Raw genomic sequence first — 22,111 nt, 5'->3', positions numbered from 1 at the left:
ATTTGACTGCCAGTAGTTTCTTACAAGCTGACCGAAATCTGCATTGTACATCTTTTCTTGGGCAATGAAATAAATCACCTCCTTCTCATGCTCATGAAAATGGAACCATGACTGAGATTGAGAGCAGTCATATAATGTTAACTCTTGCATGACTAAGCACTTATATACATTTAAATTTTTTTCCAAAAAGCCCCACCTTGTTATCATATTTTCAAGCTCAGCCCCTTCTAGTTTTTCAAACCTTTGACAACTTTTAGAAATTTCCATCCTCCACCTGTTTAAATTTTTCTCTTAATGCGGATGAAGGTCAAAATTGCATTTCTTAGTAAGGAAAATGACATCTACACCGTAAGTATGGCATATAAAATGTGAGCTCCTCATACTTGCAACTGCTTTTCCTTAAAATCAACACAAAGACTTATTTTTTACTTAAAAAATGAAAACTCTAGCGCACGTATCTTTTAATGGTTAAACATTCCTTCTATTTTATAATTGTTTAAGATCATCCTTTAATCAAAGGTTAAGAAATGTCTCTATTTCCCAATTTGGTAGTTTTGTTTCATGACCAGAATATTCTTCACAGTAAAAAGGAGAGCTCAGGACAAATAAAATAGCGAAAAAGAGTTAAAAGTCCGTAAAGGATTTTTTTTGTTTTGAAAAATACCTCAACTCTTTTTTTTTATATACATATATGTTGTGCACCACCCTAATGCATGCAACTCACTCTCCAAATGATTTTTCTTGGTTGAAGATGACTAAATCGAGTTGTCTGTATAGGGGTATGCACTCAACAAATATATACTTAAAAAAAAAAGAGGGGGTTGGGTGCGTTGAAACTTTTTTATATAAAAGTTATACATTTTAGACTTTTAATATTTTCATAATTTCTTTTTTATTCTTATAAAAAACTCTAATTTTTTGAAGTTTAAAAAATATTTTTAGTCATTACACGTCCCTATAACATATTTTTTTGTGCGGATGGGTGTACATAATCCGTTTCCTAACAAGACTAGCGGACCTGCACTTCAAAATTTTGAAAAGGTTTGGATGAATTTGAAAAAATGAGTAACAAGGGAGGACTATTTTGGAAAAACTAGGATGCATGAGTTCGATCCCGCCTTTTTCCCTGCCGGAGAACGCAGATATTTAGCTGCGCTCCGGTGATCAGCAGGTCTAGCGCCTGAGTTATGGTGAGGATCTCTATCGTCTTGGCCAGCGTCTGCAGCCGCAGCTTGTCAGCGTCCGCCATTATCTCCGCCATCCTGCCAGAATACGCCCCCATCACCGAGTCCGGGCTGCCGGAAACCGCAGTGCGGCTGCTTTCACCATGCATGCTCCTCGCCAGCCCGACCAGCGGCTGATCCGCCATCGCCTCCTGCAGGCTCGCCATCCTCTTCGACAGCGCCTCCTCCATTCTGATGGTCGCTCTCTGCACGTTGCTGATCCGCTCCAGCTGGTGCGCCGAGAGGCCGGCGAGGTTCCGCACCTCGACGTCTTGGAGGAGCTCCCAGAGCTGGCCTTCCACCTCCTGGCCGGCCATGACGTAGACTAGGCGAGTGATGACCGTCGGCCGGCAGCCACCGAGCCACAGAAACGAGTTGCAGAAGGTGCTGCTGCAGGAGGGGGAGCAGACGGCGGGTGCGTTGCTCCGAGCTATGAAGGCTCGCATCCGGCTGTAATCGAGATAGTGCTGCATGGTTCTGGCGATAGCTCGCCTAATGGCCTGCTCGTTGTGGATGTGGTGGGTGCGGATGTTGACGAGGTCTCGGAGATCCTGCTGCTGCTGCTCTGCTCGCATCCGAAAGCACTCACAGAAGCTACAACGACGCTCTCGCTGCTGTTGCTCCTGCTGGTTCGATGCAGCTTCATCTGACGTTCCGGCGACCGGTTCATGAGACAGTTTCTCTTGTTGGTTTTCGGCCATTTTTTGTCTTTTTTCCGGTTGCATGACCGATTACTATGAAACAATTGAAGTAACGAATGAAAGATGGAAATTAAGTCCTCGAAGGGGGTTCCCTTTTTCAATGTCTAGGAATATTCTAGTTATTTTTACAGCGGGCGGTGCATACATCTTGCAATAAAAGGCTGAATATTTTGATCATTTAATAATGTTTCACTTTTTTTTTCCGGCAACTACACGTAAAGAGATGACCAAAGTGTGAAGAAGCTCAGGTTCTAAAATGGCGTTGCGTACTTATATGTATTGACACGATTTGTGGAATTGAGGCTCAGTGGATTTAAGGAAGACAAGATGACCAAGAAAAAGATGAAGATCCAAATTGTCCTGCACACAATTTGTCTTTTACATCTTCAATTCTTTCTTTATTAATATTTGTTTGTCCTATGTTATTAATGACTAAAAGAAAACAAGTGTATAAAAAAACCATCAAATGCTAGAAGCAGTTATTAGTAATGGAGGTCAAAAAGATGTCAATACCTGAGATCCTCGATGTATCTTTTTTGCAAAAATTCGAAAGAGCCTTTCTATCTCCACCTGTTAAAATAGGAAAACGGTTTATCTGAAGTTGTGTTTGACAACCTTGAATCTTAAATTCAGAGTTACATTAAAAATTAAAAAGTGTGTTTTGAAATATTAAACTGATTTTAGTAAACGTAAATCTTAAATCTACGCTACATATAAAAAACCATAGATTTAAAGTCGGATAAAGGAGGGTTTGCTCTACAATCCATGAATTTGATATGCTAATGATCTCACATCATCATGCATCTGATATTCATATATCCATACACTGTGGATCTCAAATCCATGGTGATCTGAGATCCTAATATCTCAAATCCATGAATTTAAGATCACAACAGACCACTTTCTATCTGATATTAGATTCATGGTTTTTAATATGCACCATGAATTTAAAATCCATGCTAGTGAAATAATTTAACTGCGAATTTTCTAAAACACACCATGCAACTACAAATTTACAACAGACTCAACATAAAGATTTTATATGAAAAAAAAAAGACTAAGCCTTGATTGTTAGCCTGCCTTTTGCCGGTAAGTTCGCCCGGTTCTGGTTCAGAAGCTTGGCGGCCAAATAAAAAGAGAGAAAACGTTGAAAGCAACGAGAAATTTTGCCTTCGAAAGGAAGGAGAAGTGAAAGAGGCTCGTGGCCGACAAACTGCGTGGAATGGAGAGATGAGCACAAGATAGTTTAAGCAAGAAAGAGGGAAGACGTGAGCATGCTGAAGCGGGTGAGAGCTGAGCAGGAGGTGGATGGATAAATAGGCGGCGGCTGTCGGTGGTACTGGCGAGCGACCGCCGCCGGGAGGGAGGGACGACCGCGGGTTTAATCTCCACGTGATGGACTGCTGGCCGGCGTATGGCTCTGCACCTGGCTGGTGATGTAGGCGCCTGCAATATTTCCCCCCTGCATTAACTCCCACCGGCCGCCTCTCTGGCTCCTTCTACTTGGAAAACAATCATCTGCCATTTGATAAAAGTCCAGAGATCGCCCTACGACATGCGAGTTTCGTAAGTATCATCCGGTGCAGATGCCGATCGCGTGGAAGGATTGAATGACGGCTGCATGCAACTTAACAAATTTTGCATAAAAAACGATGCATGCAATTGCATTTAAGTAAATTTCCTCTATTCGATCTTATTTTTCTATTCGAATTAGTGCATGAATGCATGGTTAGTTTAAAACTTACGTACATCTGTAATCCTACTCGATTTTCTTTTGATACATTCATGAGACTTTGTTCATATGGAATTTGAAAATATTTGAGATTGATTCTCCTGTCTTCTTAGCTTTCTGCGGTTCTATTGACGCATGCCAAACCTGCAGGAAGCAATACATAATTTGTTACTAAAGAACATTTCAGACGGACAAAATAAGGAGATAATATGTTCATATGCAAGTTGTTTGCCTGAAAAACAATGTTCTTCTACCTTCGATATATACATATATATGTAAGTATGTATAGATAGTATTTTAAAAAAAAAATCTAAAGGAGGTTTAGAACCGGTGCTCCCGCTGAGGCCATGCCGTCCATCGTATACGTTTGTTCCTCCGGTCGTCAGCAAGTAGCTCCTGCACTCAATTTTGGCTGGGTGAACGTGTCGGCTGCCGAGCAGAAACAGCGAAAACGAGATCGCAAAAGGGAGAGGGTGCGGGGAGACGGCTTGGCGCAGGCGGCCGTGTGAATTCGGCCTCAAAAGCTGCGACAATTACAATGTGCGTCTCCTGCGCCACCAGTATGCATCCTTTTTCTTTAGATAATGGGAAGAGGACACGTAAATTGGGATGAAGGATTGGAATGGGAGTTCAATTTGTCGAATTGCATGGATTTGGAATCCGCTTGGTCAAGTCTGATAAAAAAAGTCGGATCTAATTAATGATTGGATTTGGCCAGACACACTTCAACATCCGACTAAGATAAGTATCTGAATTTGTATCCATGCCGGATCGGTAGTCTAATGTCTAGACTTGGGTCCAGCTTCAATCCTGGAGCTAGAAATTTTTCGACTTAAAATATAGTTTCAACATTTTAACAGTCAATTATATATATATATATATATATATATATATATAGAGAGAGAGAGAGAGAGAGAGAGATTAACAACTTGGAGAGAATTAACAGAGTGCAGGTAGGAGTGGACCGAATGGTTGCCAAAACACACACACTCTCTCTCTCTAGTCAGGGGATATTCATATGAAAAGTATGGAGTACTAATGTGCACAATTGTGTAACATAATTATATCATGTAGATGAAACATGCATTGTTGTAGTTGTTTGATTTTTATTACAATAATAATCAGTTTAAATTCTGATTTTTTTACCATGTATAATGCTCACTTGTTTTGGCTTAAACATTGGTTTTGCTTTTTTCCTAAGTCAATAACAACACAAATGAGTTAATTGATACGCCTTCTCTCCTTGGTTGCACGAACACCGTTATCACTTCCCTTTTCCCTTTATCGTAAGATTTTTTTTTCTTATGCCAGATACTGACGTTTGCATTTTTTTACGTATTCATTGTTTATAACAAATATTTTGAGTGATTTCAAAGCTATCCCTAATATAACACAAGGAACGGTACCGTCAAGATACTTATAAATCATTATCATAATCATTCTCCTATTCATAATAATAGTTTTCTTCATAAACTTTTTCAACATCATAATGCTTGGGAGAATTTCCATTTCATTTTCATCCATCGTTCCAAATATACTAATGCGCCATACTTGAGGTGAGGAGGAGAGTTATTAAAAGTTGTAGGCTTCAAATTGCTCTCAAATGCCCATTGTATTTCTGATTACCTTTTCCTCTTTTTCCATTTGGTCCTCCAACAGCCATAACTCGCCTTTGAAGAACTAAAATGTTGGTTAAAATTTTCTCGCCTTTCCTTTCAAACCGCGGTTTCCGTTTCAATTCTGAATGATTGCACATTCACATCCGCTTCGAAGCAGACCGCCTATCTGGTGAGGTTTAAGGCAATAGCAGTGAAAACGAGGCTTTTTCTTGATGTTAAGCATTAAGTTTGGGCCTTTCAGTAATGTGGATTGCAGAGTATAAAATGTGGCACGAATGGCGAGGATCATCGCCGTCGTTGTCGGCTCTGGCGACAGGAGGAGAGAGAGAGAGGGAGAGAGAGATATTTTCGTCCATCACTCGCGTGCTAGGGTTTTCTGTAAGTTCGTCCGGAAGCGGTATTCTTTCTTCGAGGATATGGCCGGAGTAGGGCCGTTGACGCAGGATTGGGAACCCGTCGTCATTCGGAAGAAGGCGCCGAACGCGGCTGCGAAGAAGGACGAGAAGGCGGTGAACGCCGCGAGGAGGAGTGGCGCGGACATCGAAACCGTTAGGAAAGGTGAGTTTCTCGTCGATCGCCTCCCTGATTTGTCATGGCGTTTTTATTTTTCTGATTCCTCTCTTTCGGGGACCTTTTCTGCTGTCAAGAATGACGAAAGAAATGAGTACCGTATCGATCGGTTTTGTAATTTGTTAACTGCCGCTTCTTTTGTCCCCCTATCTTTCGATCGTCAGTCTTCCTCTCAAAAGATCGGATTTCCTTTTGTTGTTTCTGGCTTCCAGCTTGATTACCTAAGGAATTGGCTTCTTTTTTCGTAATTGGCCTTTCTGATACTTTTATTTGTCTTTTCAGCCTTCTTCTTGATTAAAATTTTGGGACGATCTATAGTAATCCTGGTTTTCCTTTTATTTCTCATTTCTTAGCCTGTAGGTTCATACGGATGGCGATGTTTCATTTATTATTTTTATTATTCGTTCATTTCCTGTTCCTGTTTACTGTTTGAACTTGTGAACTGTTTTTCCCGTGAAGCCTATGCATGCTGATGATTTCTTTAGCATGAACGGTTGATATATGGTGGGGGTATCATAATTACATTAGGGTATTTGCTCTTGATGTGAAGAACGTTTGAACGTTCAACTAATTTTATATCCTTCGAGAAGTTTTTATTTGCCGGTTTACCCTTCATTCCGGTGAGAGGTTTTTTTTTTTAAGTACTTGTTAACAGACTATGTTTCTGTTGCTTGAATCTGAAGCTTCTGGCTGATGCTTTGTCGTTTGTTTTTTTTTTTTTTTGTCTTTTAATTGTTTCAGTGGTTTCGCATTTGCTGTTTTGGACCTTATGGTGTTTGGAGTGATCATTTTGACATATGGTTCTTTGTTTTTTTTCAGCAAACGCGGGGACAAATAAGGCTGCATCCAGCAGCACTTCTTTAAACACAAGAAAACTTGATGAAGAAACGGAAAATCTTTCTCGTGAGTGTTCTGTATTTTCTGTCCTCTTCTCTTGTTTGGGTTTTCAGGTATATCAAGCTATAAACGATGACAGGAAGTATCTTAGTTTTTCTTCTACGCTGTTATAATTGGATGGCTCTGGCGTTCTAAGTTAAATTTTTAGTTTATTTTTGGCTGTTAAATAGTTCAGAATCATTCTACTGTCGTCCATTTATCCGTTGTTGAAATAGCTGTTAGGAGGTTGTGGGTGGGATTTCCATGTGGAATGAATTGGTAGCTGTTAACATCAAATGATATGATAATTTTCTTTTTCAATATCATCATAGACATAATTTTCTTTTTCAGTCTCTTCATAGACAGTGGGTTTAATATTGTCGGGTGGTGCTAAATATAAAGGCGTTACTTACGTGGGTAAGAAAATGAATCCAAGCATTCAGTTCTTGTGATTCTGTCATATGTGAAATAACAATATTTCCTGTAATTTTAGTAACATATGGTGTTCATCTTATTTTTACTTGGTGATCGTGTGTGGCTGAATTTTTTTCTTTGTTTATAAAAGCATTTGACTTGGGAATAGATGGTTCTAGCCGATGGTTTGGCAACTGTTGCAAAAGTCTTATGTTGTGCTTAGCATGTCAAGATGCCCCACTGACTATTTGATACACTTTTTAAACTGTTGGTACTCAAGCTTTTGGTGGTACCCCAAAGATGTTTGATTTTCTCTTTTTTAGTCAATGGGATGACTAGAAAGGGATTCTAGATTTTGTCATTGATTACATTGTTTTCTATTTTCCAACACCTTATTTTAAAATTTGGAATTGGCGAGTAGCTTGATATCTTATACTTTGGTTGTCATTCTTCTACCTTTATAGTTATAATCTAATTTTCATACATAGTTGTATCTATAAGTCATTCAACCTGTATGGTTCTCTGAAAATGATCTGCAGATCATGAGCATTGACAGCTTTCTCTTAACTTTTAAGAAGCGCTATTCGCAGAATTCTCACTATTGTTTCAACCAGGAAGACACTGACTTCCTTTTATAGTGTTAGCTACTTCAGCAGCTTAGTTCTTCAATAACTATTGATGTCTTCTACTAGAAAATCACTAAATTTGTCTATATTTCTAATGTGAAGGAGATGCAAGCATGAGCTTATGGACCTCGTTTTCTGTGTTGTTAAAAGCCTGTGCACAACCTAGGTGATGGATTGAGCACTTGAGCCTACATGGAGCCTAGGAAAGACTAGGCCTATTAAGCTGTCCTAAAAAAACAAAAAACACATTTTTCAGTGTTAAATATACCCAAATAATTGAAGCCTATCTTAATGGAAAACATATTGTTCTATATTATGTGGTCAAAAGGGTTGCCTAGGTTACTAGGCTTGGCTGTTCATTAGACTAGCTGTTCTTAGGAAATGTACCACTTGAAAATTTCAGGAATGTCTCATAGGACACCTAGGCTCGCCTGGATGCACAATACCTTAGGCTTTCTTTTGACAACTTAAATATATATTTTTTTAAATCTTATTTTCCTTTTTTTGGCTTTTGGTGCAAATTTTTTTTTTCACGTTTTTGTTGTGGTGTGTAATTTTGCATAAAGAATATGTTTTTGTGCTTGCATGCACACTTATAGTTATATTCACAGTTAGGATGGAACAAAATACACGTCTTATTTGAAAAAGACGTGTATAATATGTGAAAAATAAGTCAGCCGTATAAAACGTGAAAAAAATGAATCTTTTTTAAAAAAAACGCCAGAAAATAAAAAACGTGAAAAAAACACGTATTATATGCATTTTTTCGTATTTTTTATGATTTTTATTTTTTTATAATTTTCAGGATTTATTAAATGTTTAAAATTTTTTAATAATTTGCAGAGATTTTCTCAAGATATACAACTTTGCCATATTATGCTTGAGAAATTGAAATTTCTCGGTGTATAACGCCCATACACGATATATGTGACAACGGGATGGATATATACATAGCATTGTGAATATTTGTACATAATTTAAATTTCTAATTCTGCTTTGCACACACACACACACACACATATATATATATATATATGTATATATATAAAATATTATCTCTTTTTGTGTGTGTCTATATAGTTTTCTTAGTAAATTTTCTTGTCTATTGTAATTGTGATTATAATGAGAACTTGTGTTCCTATTATATAATTAGATTAGTAATTTCAAATTTTGTTTGAGGATTTCAGTTTTGGAAAGTGCAATCTAAAATTTAGCAATTGACATTTGTATCGTGCCCAACTCGGGCAATTCCGACCCAAGTCAGCGATCCATCTAGTTAACCAATTCTATCCCGAGTCGCCCAAATCTCAGTCCTAGATTGCTTGGGTCCTGACTCGTGGCCCAGTAACCAATGTTGTAAAAAGCGTATCGGTCGGGCTTTAAGATACGCCGTATCGTAACCGTATCGTAAATTTTAAAATAATAATAATAATAAATCAGAAAAAATTAAAAAAATCGGAAAATTCATAAAAAATCAGAAAAAATTAAAAATAATAAATTCTTCATAGAAAACATGGTTTAGTCTTTTAGATAATGATAGACTTATTATTTTGCTAAATGCTATAAACTTACGCGTTCACGGTTCATCATTCATACTTCATAGACATCAAAATTCATAACAATATCATTCTTTTTCATCTTTATCTTCATGGTTTAAAAAAAACCATTTCCTCTCAATGGGAATCAGCCACCCATGCACAAATTCATGGTTTAATAGATGATTTCACGGTGACAATCGATGATTTCACAATGGAAATCGATGATTTCACAATGAAAATCAATGATTTCCCTCTAAAGCGGTACAATCTATAGATTAGAAATGAGGAAGGGGTGGGTTTTTATAAAAGAAACTCGAAAAAATGGGGTTCAAGTCTCCTTTTTAGAAATCAGCCCGTATCGTACGATACAGGCCGTATCGCACCGTATCGTACGATACGGGGGCCCGTATCGCATGTATCGTACGATACAAGAACGATATACCCCCATTTGCGATACAGGGGGTGTATCTTATCGTATTTTGCAAACGATACGATACGTATCGTACGATACGGCTCCGTATCGTACGATACGTACAACACTGCCAGTAACAGTACAATCCCCATCCGACTCGTGCGATTCTTGAGTCAGATTGCTGGGTTTGTCAACTGTGGCAGAAATTTCATCGCAAGAAATTGGCAAGTAGGTGTTTCTCATCGATATGATGCTCACCAATTGACAGAATCTGCATCATCCTTTGCGATTATTGCTGTAGAAAATAGATCTCATAAATGCTTCCCAAACTCTATCAATTTGCTTGAGTGTACGAGTATCTTGGATCTTCTTATCACTTGATATTTGATATCCTATGTCACACAGACTCTTAGCAAGGACGACGTGAACACGCAGATCCCCGGACCCTTCTCCAACACCCGTGTTGACACGATGCTGGTGTTGGTGCTGGTGCAGCTTTGACATGCAGCCCAACCGCGTCCTTTCTTATGCAAGTTTAAAATATTTCCCATTCTTTTTTTTCTTCTCTCTGTCCCTTTCTTTCTTTATGTGCAATAATAAAGGTAAAAAGAAAGGACAGATTAAGCTAAAAAACAAGTTAAAATTATATATATTATGAATATATATATATATATATATATATATATATATATATATATATATATATATATATATACATCCTCGCTGCACCCTCGCACCCAAATTTTTTGGGATACGCCGCATTGGGACCCGCATCGACACCGACACCGGCACCCACACCCGCACTCATATGGTATAGTTGATATCCTATGATGTTCATTTGGAGGAACATGGTCATTGCCTTTTGACAACCACTTTTGTCTATAGCTATGTGACATGGAATCACTTGGGATGGCGCTGCATCCTTGTCAACACAATAGGACACCAGTGCTTCCTAGGCTCTCCTAAGAGAGGGTCAATATAGTGTTGAATGTGGTCCAGAAACCAGTGTTGTACGTACCGTACGTTACAGGGCCGTATTGTCGTTGTTTCAAAAATACGATACAATATACCACCTGTATCGTAAACAGGTGGTGTATCGTGCCTATATCGCACGTATCGTACGATACAAACACCGTATTGTACGATACATGTACGATATAGTTACGATACAGTTATGATACGTTGATTTTTATTGATTTTTTATGATTTTTTTTGGAATTTTTTCTGATTAATTTTTTTAAAAAAATACGATACAGTTACAATACTTTACGATATTTTACGATACAGCGTATCTTAAAGCCAGACCGATACGGCTTACGATACGCTTTTTACAACATTGCCAGAAACCAGTGGCTATGGTAGCATCTTTCAATTATGGACTCCATCAACATTGACGGATTCCATTTTTCTTATTATTCAATTCAATCAGTTTATTTTAATAATATAAGATAAAGCTGGTTGACTTTTACCCTCTTTAGCCTTCCCAATGTTGTAAGGTAGTCATCTCCCTCTTCGGTCTTCCCAATCTAGTTGTAAGGTAGTCATCTCCTGCTTCAGTTCCTAGGCTGTCGCTCAGGTAATCACTCTTTTCAGTTTTCTCTCACCTGACACTGCATCTCAAGTCTAGCTCCCTATCCTTGGTGTAGTCAAAGGTGCTAGGTGGGCCTAGGAGATGGACCTTTAAAAAGACCTAGGCAGGTTAAAAAATTAAAGTACACTGGGCAAAAGCTATTGCAGTAACTAGTGAGATATAGGAGCAGGAGCTCACCAGCAAGAGCAATTAGTTCTAGTCTTCTAGATTTGCGACCAAAACATTGGCAGGAAACATTTCATATTTAAGAACCAAGATTTCTATGGTGAAAATGGTGCTTCTCCAACCAAAGCATGCTGTGGATTCTAAAACAAGACTGATTCACAACAAAATGGTAACAAGAGGAATGTTCCACAAAAACAAAAATAGATATTTGCATTAAGGGGATGCCACGTGTACCTAGAGGTTGCTTGTACAGTTGTGTTGTTGGAAGAACAAACACTATGTGAAAATTAGAACGCCAATGGTAAGTCAAAAGATCTTTGGAAGAAACAAAAATGGAATACAATAGAATAATAGAAGTATCAGTCAAAAGTATTGGGAGGTACATTTGGATAAAAAGATTGTGAATTTTTTTAAGTCCAATTTCTTCTAATATAGTGAGAAATTCTTATTGGAAGAAAATGGTTACATCATTGGCTGATTGTAATCTAGCTGGTCACATATCTTCTAGCTTAGGAAAACTAACAAGTGTGACAGAGAAGAATAATATTGACAATTTTGTAAAAGAAATTTCTACAGAAAAAATGTTTCTGATGATGGATTAAAATATAAAAGGTGATTCTCCACGAATTTTGCTGCTTATTTCAGTAGCTAATTTTTTGAAAAAATTATTGATGCATCTATAAAGTAGTATACAGATGTTGAGTTTTTTAGGAGGTAATTCATACAAGTGAGAAAAGCGGTTGGTTTGCAAATCAGTGCTGAGAATGCAGCATCGTTCATAGTTGCTCATGCATGAGTTTGGCAACTGACGAGTACTGTTATATTTTTGGACTCCTGGTGTATTATATGGTCTAAATTTGGCACTAGTATATGCAATCTATTCAAAAGCATTCACATGCTCAAGAGTTGTGTCCATCAAATGAACAAGTACAGCAAAGCATCAGACACATTAGAAATTTTATTTTAAACAATTAAGATGTTTTTCATATTTAGTAGGCATCCTATTCCGCAATTTGTTTTGCTTTATTAGTTGTTATGATCAAAGAATTAAGCAGTTCAATTATGCATTTATGGTGGCGATAATGATTGAGATTTCTACTATAGTGAAGATGAAGTTAAGTTCCAAATGATAAAAAATGCATTTTAATGCATACATATTGAGCAAGATGTTGAAGGAAGTTAACAAAAAGAGAACCACGTTCCATAAAGTTTACTAATGTGGGTAATGCAATTGAGAAAGTTCAAACAATATTATTCAAGTTTGAGGAAAAGGATCTTGCATTTTCTCATTTAGAAATGTTCAATGATGTAAATTCAATTTTGTGAGGAGATGGAAACAGAATAAATGCTTGCATTGTTTGTCATATTTCCTCAGTCAAAAGTGTAATGGACAAAAATGGTTGTTTATTAGAATGTGATGGTTGTGTTCCTCCAAATGGAATTCCGGAAGTATCAAGATATAGCATGATATGATTGGGAATATGTAAGATTCTCATGCTCTAAAATAAATAAGAAAGTGTCTTGGAGATTTTATTCTTTAGTAGCAATTATGGTAAGGGATGATGAAGGTACTGTAGGTTGGTGGTCATCATATGCATCAAAAACACCTAATTTTGAAGATCTTAATGAGGTTGCTATATTTCATGTTATGTTATCATGTTGCAGAAGAAATTAAAGTATGTATACTCAAGTTCACAATATTGAAAGAAACAAACTTACCTGTTACCAGCAAGATAGCAGAGGAGATGGTTTTTGTTCAGTTAGATCTGCAACTATTTTCTTGCACCTCTAATGATTATAGGTGCCTTTTGACTTTGATTGGTTGTTTCAAATCAGATAGTAGTATTGAATTTGTGGATCATCCAAATTTTGGGATGTAATCCTCAGTGGATTTTGATTTAGATGGAAAGCATGTGTTGTATCCTCCCAAGATGGGCCTGCCTGAGCCTGTTTTTCCCTGTTATTTAGATGATAAGTTTTCTATATCATTCCCACAAACATTTATGTTATTAAGTCTGCTAGATAATTCTCAGAAAACATTTTATATCATTAATTTGTTTCATAGGATAAGTTCTTCCCTCTAATTTTGTGTGCATTTAGGCATGTGGCGGTGCAACACATCCATGTGACACAGGTCCATAAGGTTTTTTGGACAAGGGAGTTCACCATGCACTACATAGTTTACCGGTTTTGACCATCTTTTCAGTCAAAATTGAGTATGATTGAGATAAGGGAGCTTGCCATGCACTACAGATTTCTTTTTCTCTAACAAATTTCTAATGACTTTTCTCCTCCGGAAGAACTAAGCTAGGAGATGCAACTAACCAGAGTGCACTTAGCCAATGGTTTATTCGTGGTATCCAAATAAGTATGTCTGACCAATGATGTATTCACTTCATTGCTGTGAGCCGTTCTTTTTACCTGCCTCTCGTTTTCTTTTTTAGCTGTTTCAACATACGTTTGTCAATCTTATTGCATGATCTAAATCCTTGATTAAGAATCTGCAAAAGATGTTCATTAACACATGTAGAAAAACCAGTAAATTACGTTCTACAATTATATTAGCTTTCTCTCCTTTTGTCACAAGCTCCCGAACTCCGAAGTAGTTGTGAATCATTTGAATTAGATAGAGCAACTGTATTTATTCTACAGCTAGAGGTTGTTGCAGATATGTGCATAGTTTGCCTTCCCTTTACCTTTATCAACCATTATATTTGATTAAAAAAGGTCGACATGCATGCAGCCAGTCAACAAACTGGATATAAACATATTAACATAAACAAAGTACAGATTCTACAGAAAATGATTAAGATTCAGGAGAATAATCAGCCGTATACAGTAGACATTTTCACATAGCCAAGTGTTCAATCCAATCATATATATACACACACACACACACACACACACACACACACATAAGCGCGCGCGAGAGAGAGAGAGAGAAGTGCTCAGGTCAGTGTCTCGCACACTCGTGTGTGTGCATGTTGCATGTGGTGTTGTGCATACATATATATATATATATATATATATATATATATATATATATATATATCTATTTGTGTGTGTGTGTGTGTGTGTGTGAGAGAGAGAGAGAGAGAGAGAGAGAGAGAGAGCACTGACAACTGAAGGGAGGGGATGACTGCCTGAGAACAGAAGGACGAGGAAGATGTGGAGGATCAAAGTCAATCCACTTCACCTTTCATTAAAATAAATTATTTTAACTGAACCCTAAAAAGACAAAAATGGTCTTCATCTGTTTGACTGGGTCCATATTTGAACAAAACTTAACCCTTCTTGTGCTCTGAGTGTGTATGGTTCCACACAGATTTAATATTGGTGGCGCTATGGTATTCTTTGTCCTATTTAAGCTATTTCTGGTTATTTCATGCTAGCTGTGGATCTATGTGCTGTGTTTTCTCATTTGATGAAAGTTGACTCTTGTTCATGGCACTGCTTTTAGAACGTGCTATTTCCTTTTCTAAATCTAGTGAGTGCTCAATGGTTTTATGCCTTTTATGGTATATGAATAGCAGTTCCTCTGATTAATTCACTCGGTGTAGTGATTCAAAGTATCTTAAGCAAGTCTTTTGGCAACTCTATGTATTGCAGTTCCATTGTTTAATGTCCAAAGCATTCTGTTGACTATGACTTTTCTAATTTGAAGTCATCGTATTGCAAAATAATTTGCTTGATGCACATTGTTTGCATGGAGAATTGTTGTAGATGGACACATCCGTCGACATGGTACGGACTTGATCAAGATGATTGCTGGGATGCTATTGCCAGCGAAAATTTTCTAGCAGATATTATTTCTGGAGAATGATTCATTTTTTGGTTTCTTGTTTGATTTTATCAACATAAATTACTTAAGTTCCGTAGACTAAAGTTCCTTCACATGGTATCTTCACGAAGTTCTGCTCCCTATTTCGGATCCTTTATGCTTTTCATTTTTCTGCCGATCACCTGAGTCCATATTATCTTTGCATTCAAACAGCTTATTTTGCCTTTCATGTCTGGGAGAGATGTGACCATGGTTCCTGGTCTGTTGAGGGTTGGCAAAATTTTGTTGAGGAATTTCTGTTGCTTTTCTAACTCGTGCTTAATGGTGGAACTAGATGAACGAGTGCCGTTTGACTTAAAGAAAAACATCATGCAGGCACGGATGGACAAGAAACTCACCCAGGCTCAACTTGCCCAGGTTAGTAGATCTTGGTTCCGCTTCCACAGTTTTCTTTGTCCTCCAGCCTTTTCACTGAAATGTTTGTATTTACAGTTGATAAATGAGAAGCCACAAGTAATTCAGGAATACGAGTCTGGAAAAGCCATCCCCAATCAACAGATAATATCAAAGCTGGAAAGAGTTCTTGGCGTCAAGCTGCGCGGGAAGAAGGGCTAGACCAGATAGCAGAAGTCATGTGTCACCTTGCAGTTCGAGTTACTTGTCTAGTCTCGTAGTCTTAGTGGTTTGCCAATAAAAAGATCGTGTCATATACCTGTCAATATACATTTTACTGGACTAACTGTTAGAAAGATGTGAATTTGCTACTTGGAATGCTAATTAAGGTGTTTGTTGTTGTGATCTCGCTGCAGTGATGTAGACTGTGGCTGTAATGCAGACATTCATCGTTCGATTCTCGTGAGTTTTTGTTAGAATTGTAGGTGCACTAGTCGGTGTGGACGAGGGACTTGCTACAAAAGTTTCTTTCTTGGCGCCTTTGATGGCTAAAAATTCTTAAAGTAGGGTGAAAGAGAAGTCCTTTTTCCTTCATGTTAAATTCAACGGGCACATAAAATTTATTTGAATGTTTTTCACTAGTTATATTATTGGTTGTTTGATGCATAGTCGGCAAAATTTGTCGATCGGAGACTAGCGGCTGTTTTAGGGTCCGTCGAATAAGCTGGGTTCTTTAATTAATTATGATAGTGTTTGGATGAACCCTTTGAAACAAATGGTTATTGTCTAAACCTGGTTTGGTGAAAATCATTATCTTAATGAGTTTTGAAATATTGGTTTGTGTTTGGATAACATAAGAAAAATGAAAACCTGGTTTTAGGATTGGGATAGTATAAGAAAAATGAAAACGTGGTTAACAGAAAATGGTTTTTGGATGTACATTTAAAGTTATACACACACACACACACACACACACATATATATATATATATATATATATATATATATATATATATATATATATATATATATATATAGGACTTCCAAGTTCTATAGCCAAATATTCAACTTACCATGTGCAAGTCGAATTACATGAATATAATCAAAGCATGTGAAAATGAAAACAGCCACAAAAAATTGAAAGTTGGTGCTTAGCATGTACTGTAGTTGCATGATCAAATCTTGGCAGGGGTATTTGAAGATCATCAAAGCATGCTAAATGAAAAGACCCACAAAAAATTAGAAGATAGTGCTCAGCATGTACCGTAGTTGCATGATCAATTACTTAATTGACAGGATAGGTAATGAACACCTCTAAGTTGTGAAAGCTTAAAAAAACATAAATCTAACATTCTGACATGAATGAACTCTTATCAACAAAAGTGTTCGTGAAGAACATTGTCTTATGTGGTGAAAAGGCAACCGCAGGAAAGCTCAATTGTAAATAAAAGATAAAGATGCAGATTGATCATGTTCCCCCCAATGACAAACAGTGTTATGGATTGATGCTTTCTTTTGAGAAGTATGGAGCTTATTCAACAAGGGAAAAGCAACAGAGCACAATTCCCAAAAAAAAACTTTGAAAGCACAATGTTTAACATAGATGAAGCTAATGCTCCAAATTGGAGGCGCTAAAGGAAGACAATTCCCAAAAAAAAACTTTGAAAGCACAATGTTTAACATAGATGAAGCTAATGCTCCAAATCAGAGGGCATCTAAAGACGTGAAAGTTTTCAAAGAAGCCCTTGCCAACAAAACAAAGCTTGTGGTTGAAGAGTCCCTGTGGAGACGGAGAGCAAAGCACAGCCAACACTGTCGGTCTCTCCATGGTTCCATGAAGTTCAAGAATGCGACTCCTGTTCACAGGCGTCATTGTAGCAAAAACTCTGTATGGCTGGAAATTGCCTTTCGTTTGCAGGCCTAGTCGCTGTCCAAATCTTGCATCTTTGCATCCTCATCCACTAGTTGCTGAACCTTTGTTGTGATTATCATCCTCTTCGCAGGAGAGAGCACCCAGAGGCAATCACCCACCCATGTTGTCGCCCAGTTGAATACTTCGATTCCGAATACTTCCATGTGCAGATGCCTCGACCAGTTTCGGTTGCCCTAATGTCCAAATCCCTGTTTTCACTGAAAAAAGAACACCCCCCAAGGTCATGCAAAACTGGTTGAAAATGCTGTTTTCAGGAAACTGGTTTTTCTAAAAACTCAGTTTTGACGATGCCCAAACAACTGCAAAACAGGTCTCTGAAGCAAAACATCGTTTTTCCTCCGAAACCCACTTTTTAGCGTGGATTCAAACACATCCAAACAGGGATTTTTTTTTTTTGTTGTGTGTTGGTTTGTATTTTTTGAATTGTGAAATATCATAAACATCATTGAACATACACAAATATTCATGTTATTTAGTTTTAATTAATGAAAAAATCAAACACAAAGTCCCGATGGGCTTACCATCTTCATCTATTTATAGAAAAAATGCTATATATAAATTACGACCTAACTCAACTAAGTCATTGAGTCAACCCTCTGAATCAGTCCTCAGCCAGTCTGGGTTAAGGTTTAATGGGGATGATCAAGTTGCATACCCCCCCACTTTATACAATATTATTCTTCAAAATCAAACTTATTAAATTAATCTTTACAAATGTGCACGATAACATTTGGAGAGGGCAGGCGCCTATCAAAAGTTGCTTGTATACTTTCATTGCCTGTAAACGCAACTTCTGACATTAGACAGGCATATTCTTACTGGTTTGTAGGCTGATGAGAAAAACATGGAGATGGGTGGCTGCGAAAGTTTGGTGTAACTAAGCCCCCTCAGAAAGCAATAACTGAGGGAGATTGGAGGTTTAAATGTTAGAAAATAGCATTTGTTGTCGGATGTTGGTGGATATGGTGTTACCATAACAGATGCATTCTTGAAGGTCTACTTCTCTTAAGCATTCAAATCTGTAAAGAAGCATTGCAGAATGGAATTGAAGCATTTCATAGTATTATATGGCCAAAGGAAATAGCAGTCAAAGTGAGCATTGGGTTGTACTGTGAAGATAGAATGAATGGTAAAGAAACAAATTATTCAGTAACATCCCTGCAGTTTATGATTGCAGAAAACTAAAGGTAGCAGGCCTGAGTTATACAGGTGACGACAAGCTTGGATTGGCAGGCATTCTGGATGCCAAAGGGAGACTTCATGAAGGCGAATGGATAGTCCCTAGAGCGTATCCTCGGCTTCCACAAGGAATATGGCGAAATGATATATATAATTTCCTCAAATGGGGATTGGATTACGAAGATTAGACAAATAATCGAAGAGGAATGGCCAATTATCAGATAAGAAGGTCCCCCGTCCTATCGAATTCAGTCCTTCAGTGTTGCACGACTCCATTTTATTTAGGAATGTGAGAACGAGAAAGACTTGTGATTCCAAAGTAATTGAGAAGTTCGTTGAAGTTTTAATTGACAAATTCTTCCCCTGAATCAATATGAAAAAATTTTGGTTTGGCAACCCAACATCGTGCAGCATCCGCTCCGTCGGATGGAAAGCTACTGAAAATCTGCCCAAGGAAGAGGCATAATTGCATGCTAAGTTTTCCAGCGATGGTGTAATATTCGGCCACAATATTGGAGCCATAATAGAGAGAGAGAGAGAATCAACGACCGGTCAGTTGGTTGGTCAATCGATCGAGAAGGCGAGGTTTTCAGAGAAATTTTCTGGGGGAGGAAACTGATTGATCCATCTGCTTTCCCAAGAAGAAGAAGAAGAAGAAGAAGGAGGAGGAGGAGGCACCACAACGGAAGAACACGATAGAGGGGGCAATTTTACCCGTCGTGGTCCTGCCCTGAGGTCATCATGAAAAGAAGGCAGGAGCAACATTTTCCGAAAATTTTTTATGTGTTGGATTCCGCCAGTTCAGTTTCTCTGCCACTGCGAACCCCCCAGCCGGTTCGCCTTCACCTCGATGGAGACTGGTGGGTTTGCTACCAGAACGCTCTCGTCTTCCACCGATGGAGATCGGCGTTTATTTTGTCCTATGTCGTCTTCCACTCTAGCTGCTCCTTCATCTTTGCCTTACTACTTTCAGTGAGTTTAAAGTACTTCTTCCCCTTTTCTTCAGAAAAAATGGGGAACTAAGAAGCATAAGAAACGGAGGCATTAGAGGGAAAGCAACAATAGATTACCAACTCATCGACGTTGATCAGAGAACATGAAGGGCGAAGAAGTGCTAAGCCAGAGGCATTAGAGGGAAACGAGAACCAAAGTAACTACTAAAGTCTTACGACATTCAGGGAAAATGAGATATGGAGAGAAAGAGCATCTTAATATTATGTTAAAGTTCCTGTATTTTCACCAATTTTGTGTAGGAAAATTGATCTCTATGCAGAAATTTTTTTGACGGTTGCCTACATTACCAATAAGGAAATGCAGCTTGGACTATACATGCCTCAGCTTATGCAGGGAAACTGATACTCATAGAACTCGGACAACTGTTGGCAATATAGATGGGCCAGTATTGAAAGAAAGGCACGCATAGTTATTATGTCTAACATTAGCATCAGCTTGAAGATTGGTCGCCTTATAATGTCAGGAAGAGTAAGACATGGAAGATATGATTTTGACTAATTCACCGGTGTTCAGTAACCAGATTAGCTTCATTAGTCTTTCTTTATTCTGTTTTGGAGCAGCTGAGGTATAAGCAGCTCGTTTTCCCTGTAATGCTGATCTGTGGCTTTTTTGCTTTGCCGATTTTTTTTTTTTTTTGTTTCCTTGTAAACATCATTTTATTCTTAATAAATGGTGGGGAGCCTCATTCCCAGCAACCCCGTCATTGGAAGTATGAGGAATTCAACTGATGTGTTGCAAGAAATTTCTTCGACATGCATTCTATGAGAAGGATGAAATTTGAGGTTAGAACATAAACAGTCGACACTCATATATGATTAGAAGGCAGTTTCCCGCATCAAAAGTTTGCAAATTCAGGGAGATTTTTAAAACTTAATATAGCTAGCCGTCAGAAGGAAAGCTAGCATAGCCTATGTCTACAAATGTGTTGATTCTTTGCCACCGCCACGACTACCCTTCCTGAAAATACTGCAGAATGAGATCTGACACCACGACAGCCGAGCTCGATTTAAGCAGAAGAAAAAGGGCACTCCTGAAAACATTACTTCTCAATCTAAAAGCATCATATTAGCTAAGTTGCATGATGTCATGGTGTTCAACATCACCGCTTGCCTCGTCGTCCTCGTCTCTCTTGTCTCATCTGACATGGGGCTTGTCCCAACCGCTGAAATCGATTTCCTTCGGTGAACTATGTCTCATTTGGCAGATTAGAATACTCAAGAAACAGGCTACTCGGGAAAGATTACTGCGGAAGGAAGCTCGAGTCCCTCTTCCCCTGCCCTCATGCCGGTGGTCTTCTTCCTCTTCTCTCTCTTTTCTGTTTTCTTTTGGTTTTTTAGTTCTGTATGAGGCGCTTGAGGGACTATATAGTCCTGCGGATGGAGTCAATTCTGGCAATTGAAACAGCCCTTGAAAGGGAAAGAATAAGGAAGGAAGGAGGAGACGACGCAAATGCCTATCAGTTTCATCGGCTTGTTTGCCTTGGTAATGACCGGCGTCACTGCGAGTATACTGCTTCTCCCCATAGTTTTGCCGTCTCTGCCACCACCACCTTTCGTTCTTCTCCTCCTTCCTGTAGGTCTCCTCGCAAGCCTCATTTTCCTTGCCGTCGCCGCAGGTGAAGTGTGAGCATTAGCACCCGCAATGAAGCAGCTGTTCTCGGTGGAAAATGGAGTATGAAGTCGAATTCTCAAAGAGAAACCTTTGTAATTCGAGATCCTCGATCTCTTTCACAGGATTTCATGTTTGTCACAATTAAATTAGAAGATACATTGCTCCACCATTTGTTCTCCTCGATGCAATTGCTTTAGTGAAATTTTCAAAAACATAATAGTCGCAATTGAATGCTTCCAGTGGTTGGCTTTACATTTTATTTCTGGGGGCAAGCTGGAGTCAACAAGAATCAATCAGATTACACTTCGACAATCACAAACAGAAAAAAGATGAAAGTATCGTCAAGCTGGAGTTGACAAGACTCTATCAGATTAGACCATGACGATCACAAACAGAGAAAACAAGTATCAAGCAGTTTATTGTCACAAAATCTTAAATATCTGGACTCCTAACTTGACTAATTGTGTAGGAAAGCAATTCCGTTCTACAGGAACCAATGTAAAGTTTAATCCTGCGGCGAGGTCATGAATCTCCTTGGTGGCACCATCCACGCTATGAAATTCAGATCTGCCTTCTGACCGCGGCATAAAATCATTAAGAGAGCACCCTTACTAGTTAAGAACCAATTCCACATCAAGCGATGAAGAGAGGATAATGCTCGACTTGTAGAGAGTACATATTTAGCTATTGCTCTTCACCTCTCAATGCCTTTCCAGGCTTGGATAAACGCGCG

At 38.3% G+C, this 22,111-nt stretch overlaps 2 protein-coding genes across 2 annotated transcripts; one reads left to right on the top strand and one right to left on the bottom strand.

Annotated features, from left to right (window-relative positions):
* Window positions 1–1,093: 1,093 nt before the first annotated feature.
* LOC116267066 (protein DOG1-like 3) lies at window positions 1,094–1,924 on the bottom strand. The gene has a single exon (XM_031648621.1). The coding sequence runs from the start codon at window positions 1,922–1,924 to the stop codon at window positions 1,094–1,096; it is 831 nt and encodes a 276-aa protein (XP_031504481.1).
* Window positions 1,925–5,556: 3,632 nt separating this feature from the next.
* LOC116266868 (multiprotein-bridging factor 1b) lies at window positions 5,557–16,102 on the top strand. The gene is made up of 4 exons (XM_031648311.2): window positions 5,557–5,833; window positions 6,665–6,748; window positions 15,583–15,665; window positions 15,741–16,102. The coding sequence occupies exons 1-4, from the start codon at window positions 5,692–5,694 to the stop codon at window positions 15,861–15,863; spliced, it is 432 nt and encodes a 143-aa protein (XP_031504171.1). The 5' UTR covers window positions 5,557–5,691; the 3' UTR covers window positions 15,864–16,102.
* The last annotated feature ends 6,009 nt before the right edge of the window (window positions 16,103–22,111 follow it).

This window comes from Nymphaea colorata, chromosome 13 (genome assembly GCF_008831285.2).
Source record: "Nymphaea colorata isolate Beijing-Zhang1983 chromosome 13, ASM883128v2, whole genome shotgun sequence".
Lineage (NCBI taxonomy): Eukaryota > Viridiplantae > Streptophyta > Magnoliopsida > Nymphaeales > Nymphaeaceae > Nymphaea > Nymphaea colorata.
This window is presented reverse-complemented; position numbering and strand designations above follow the sequence as displayed.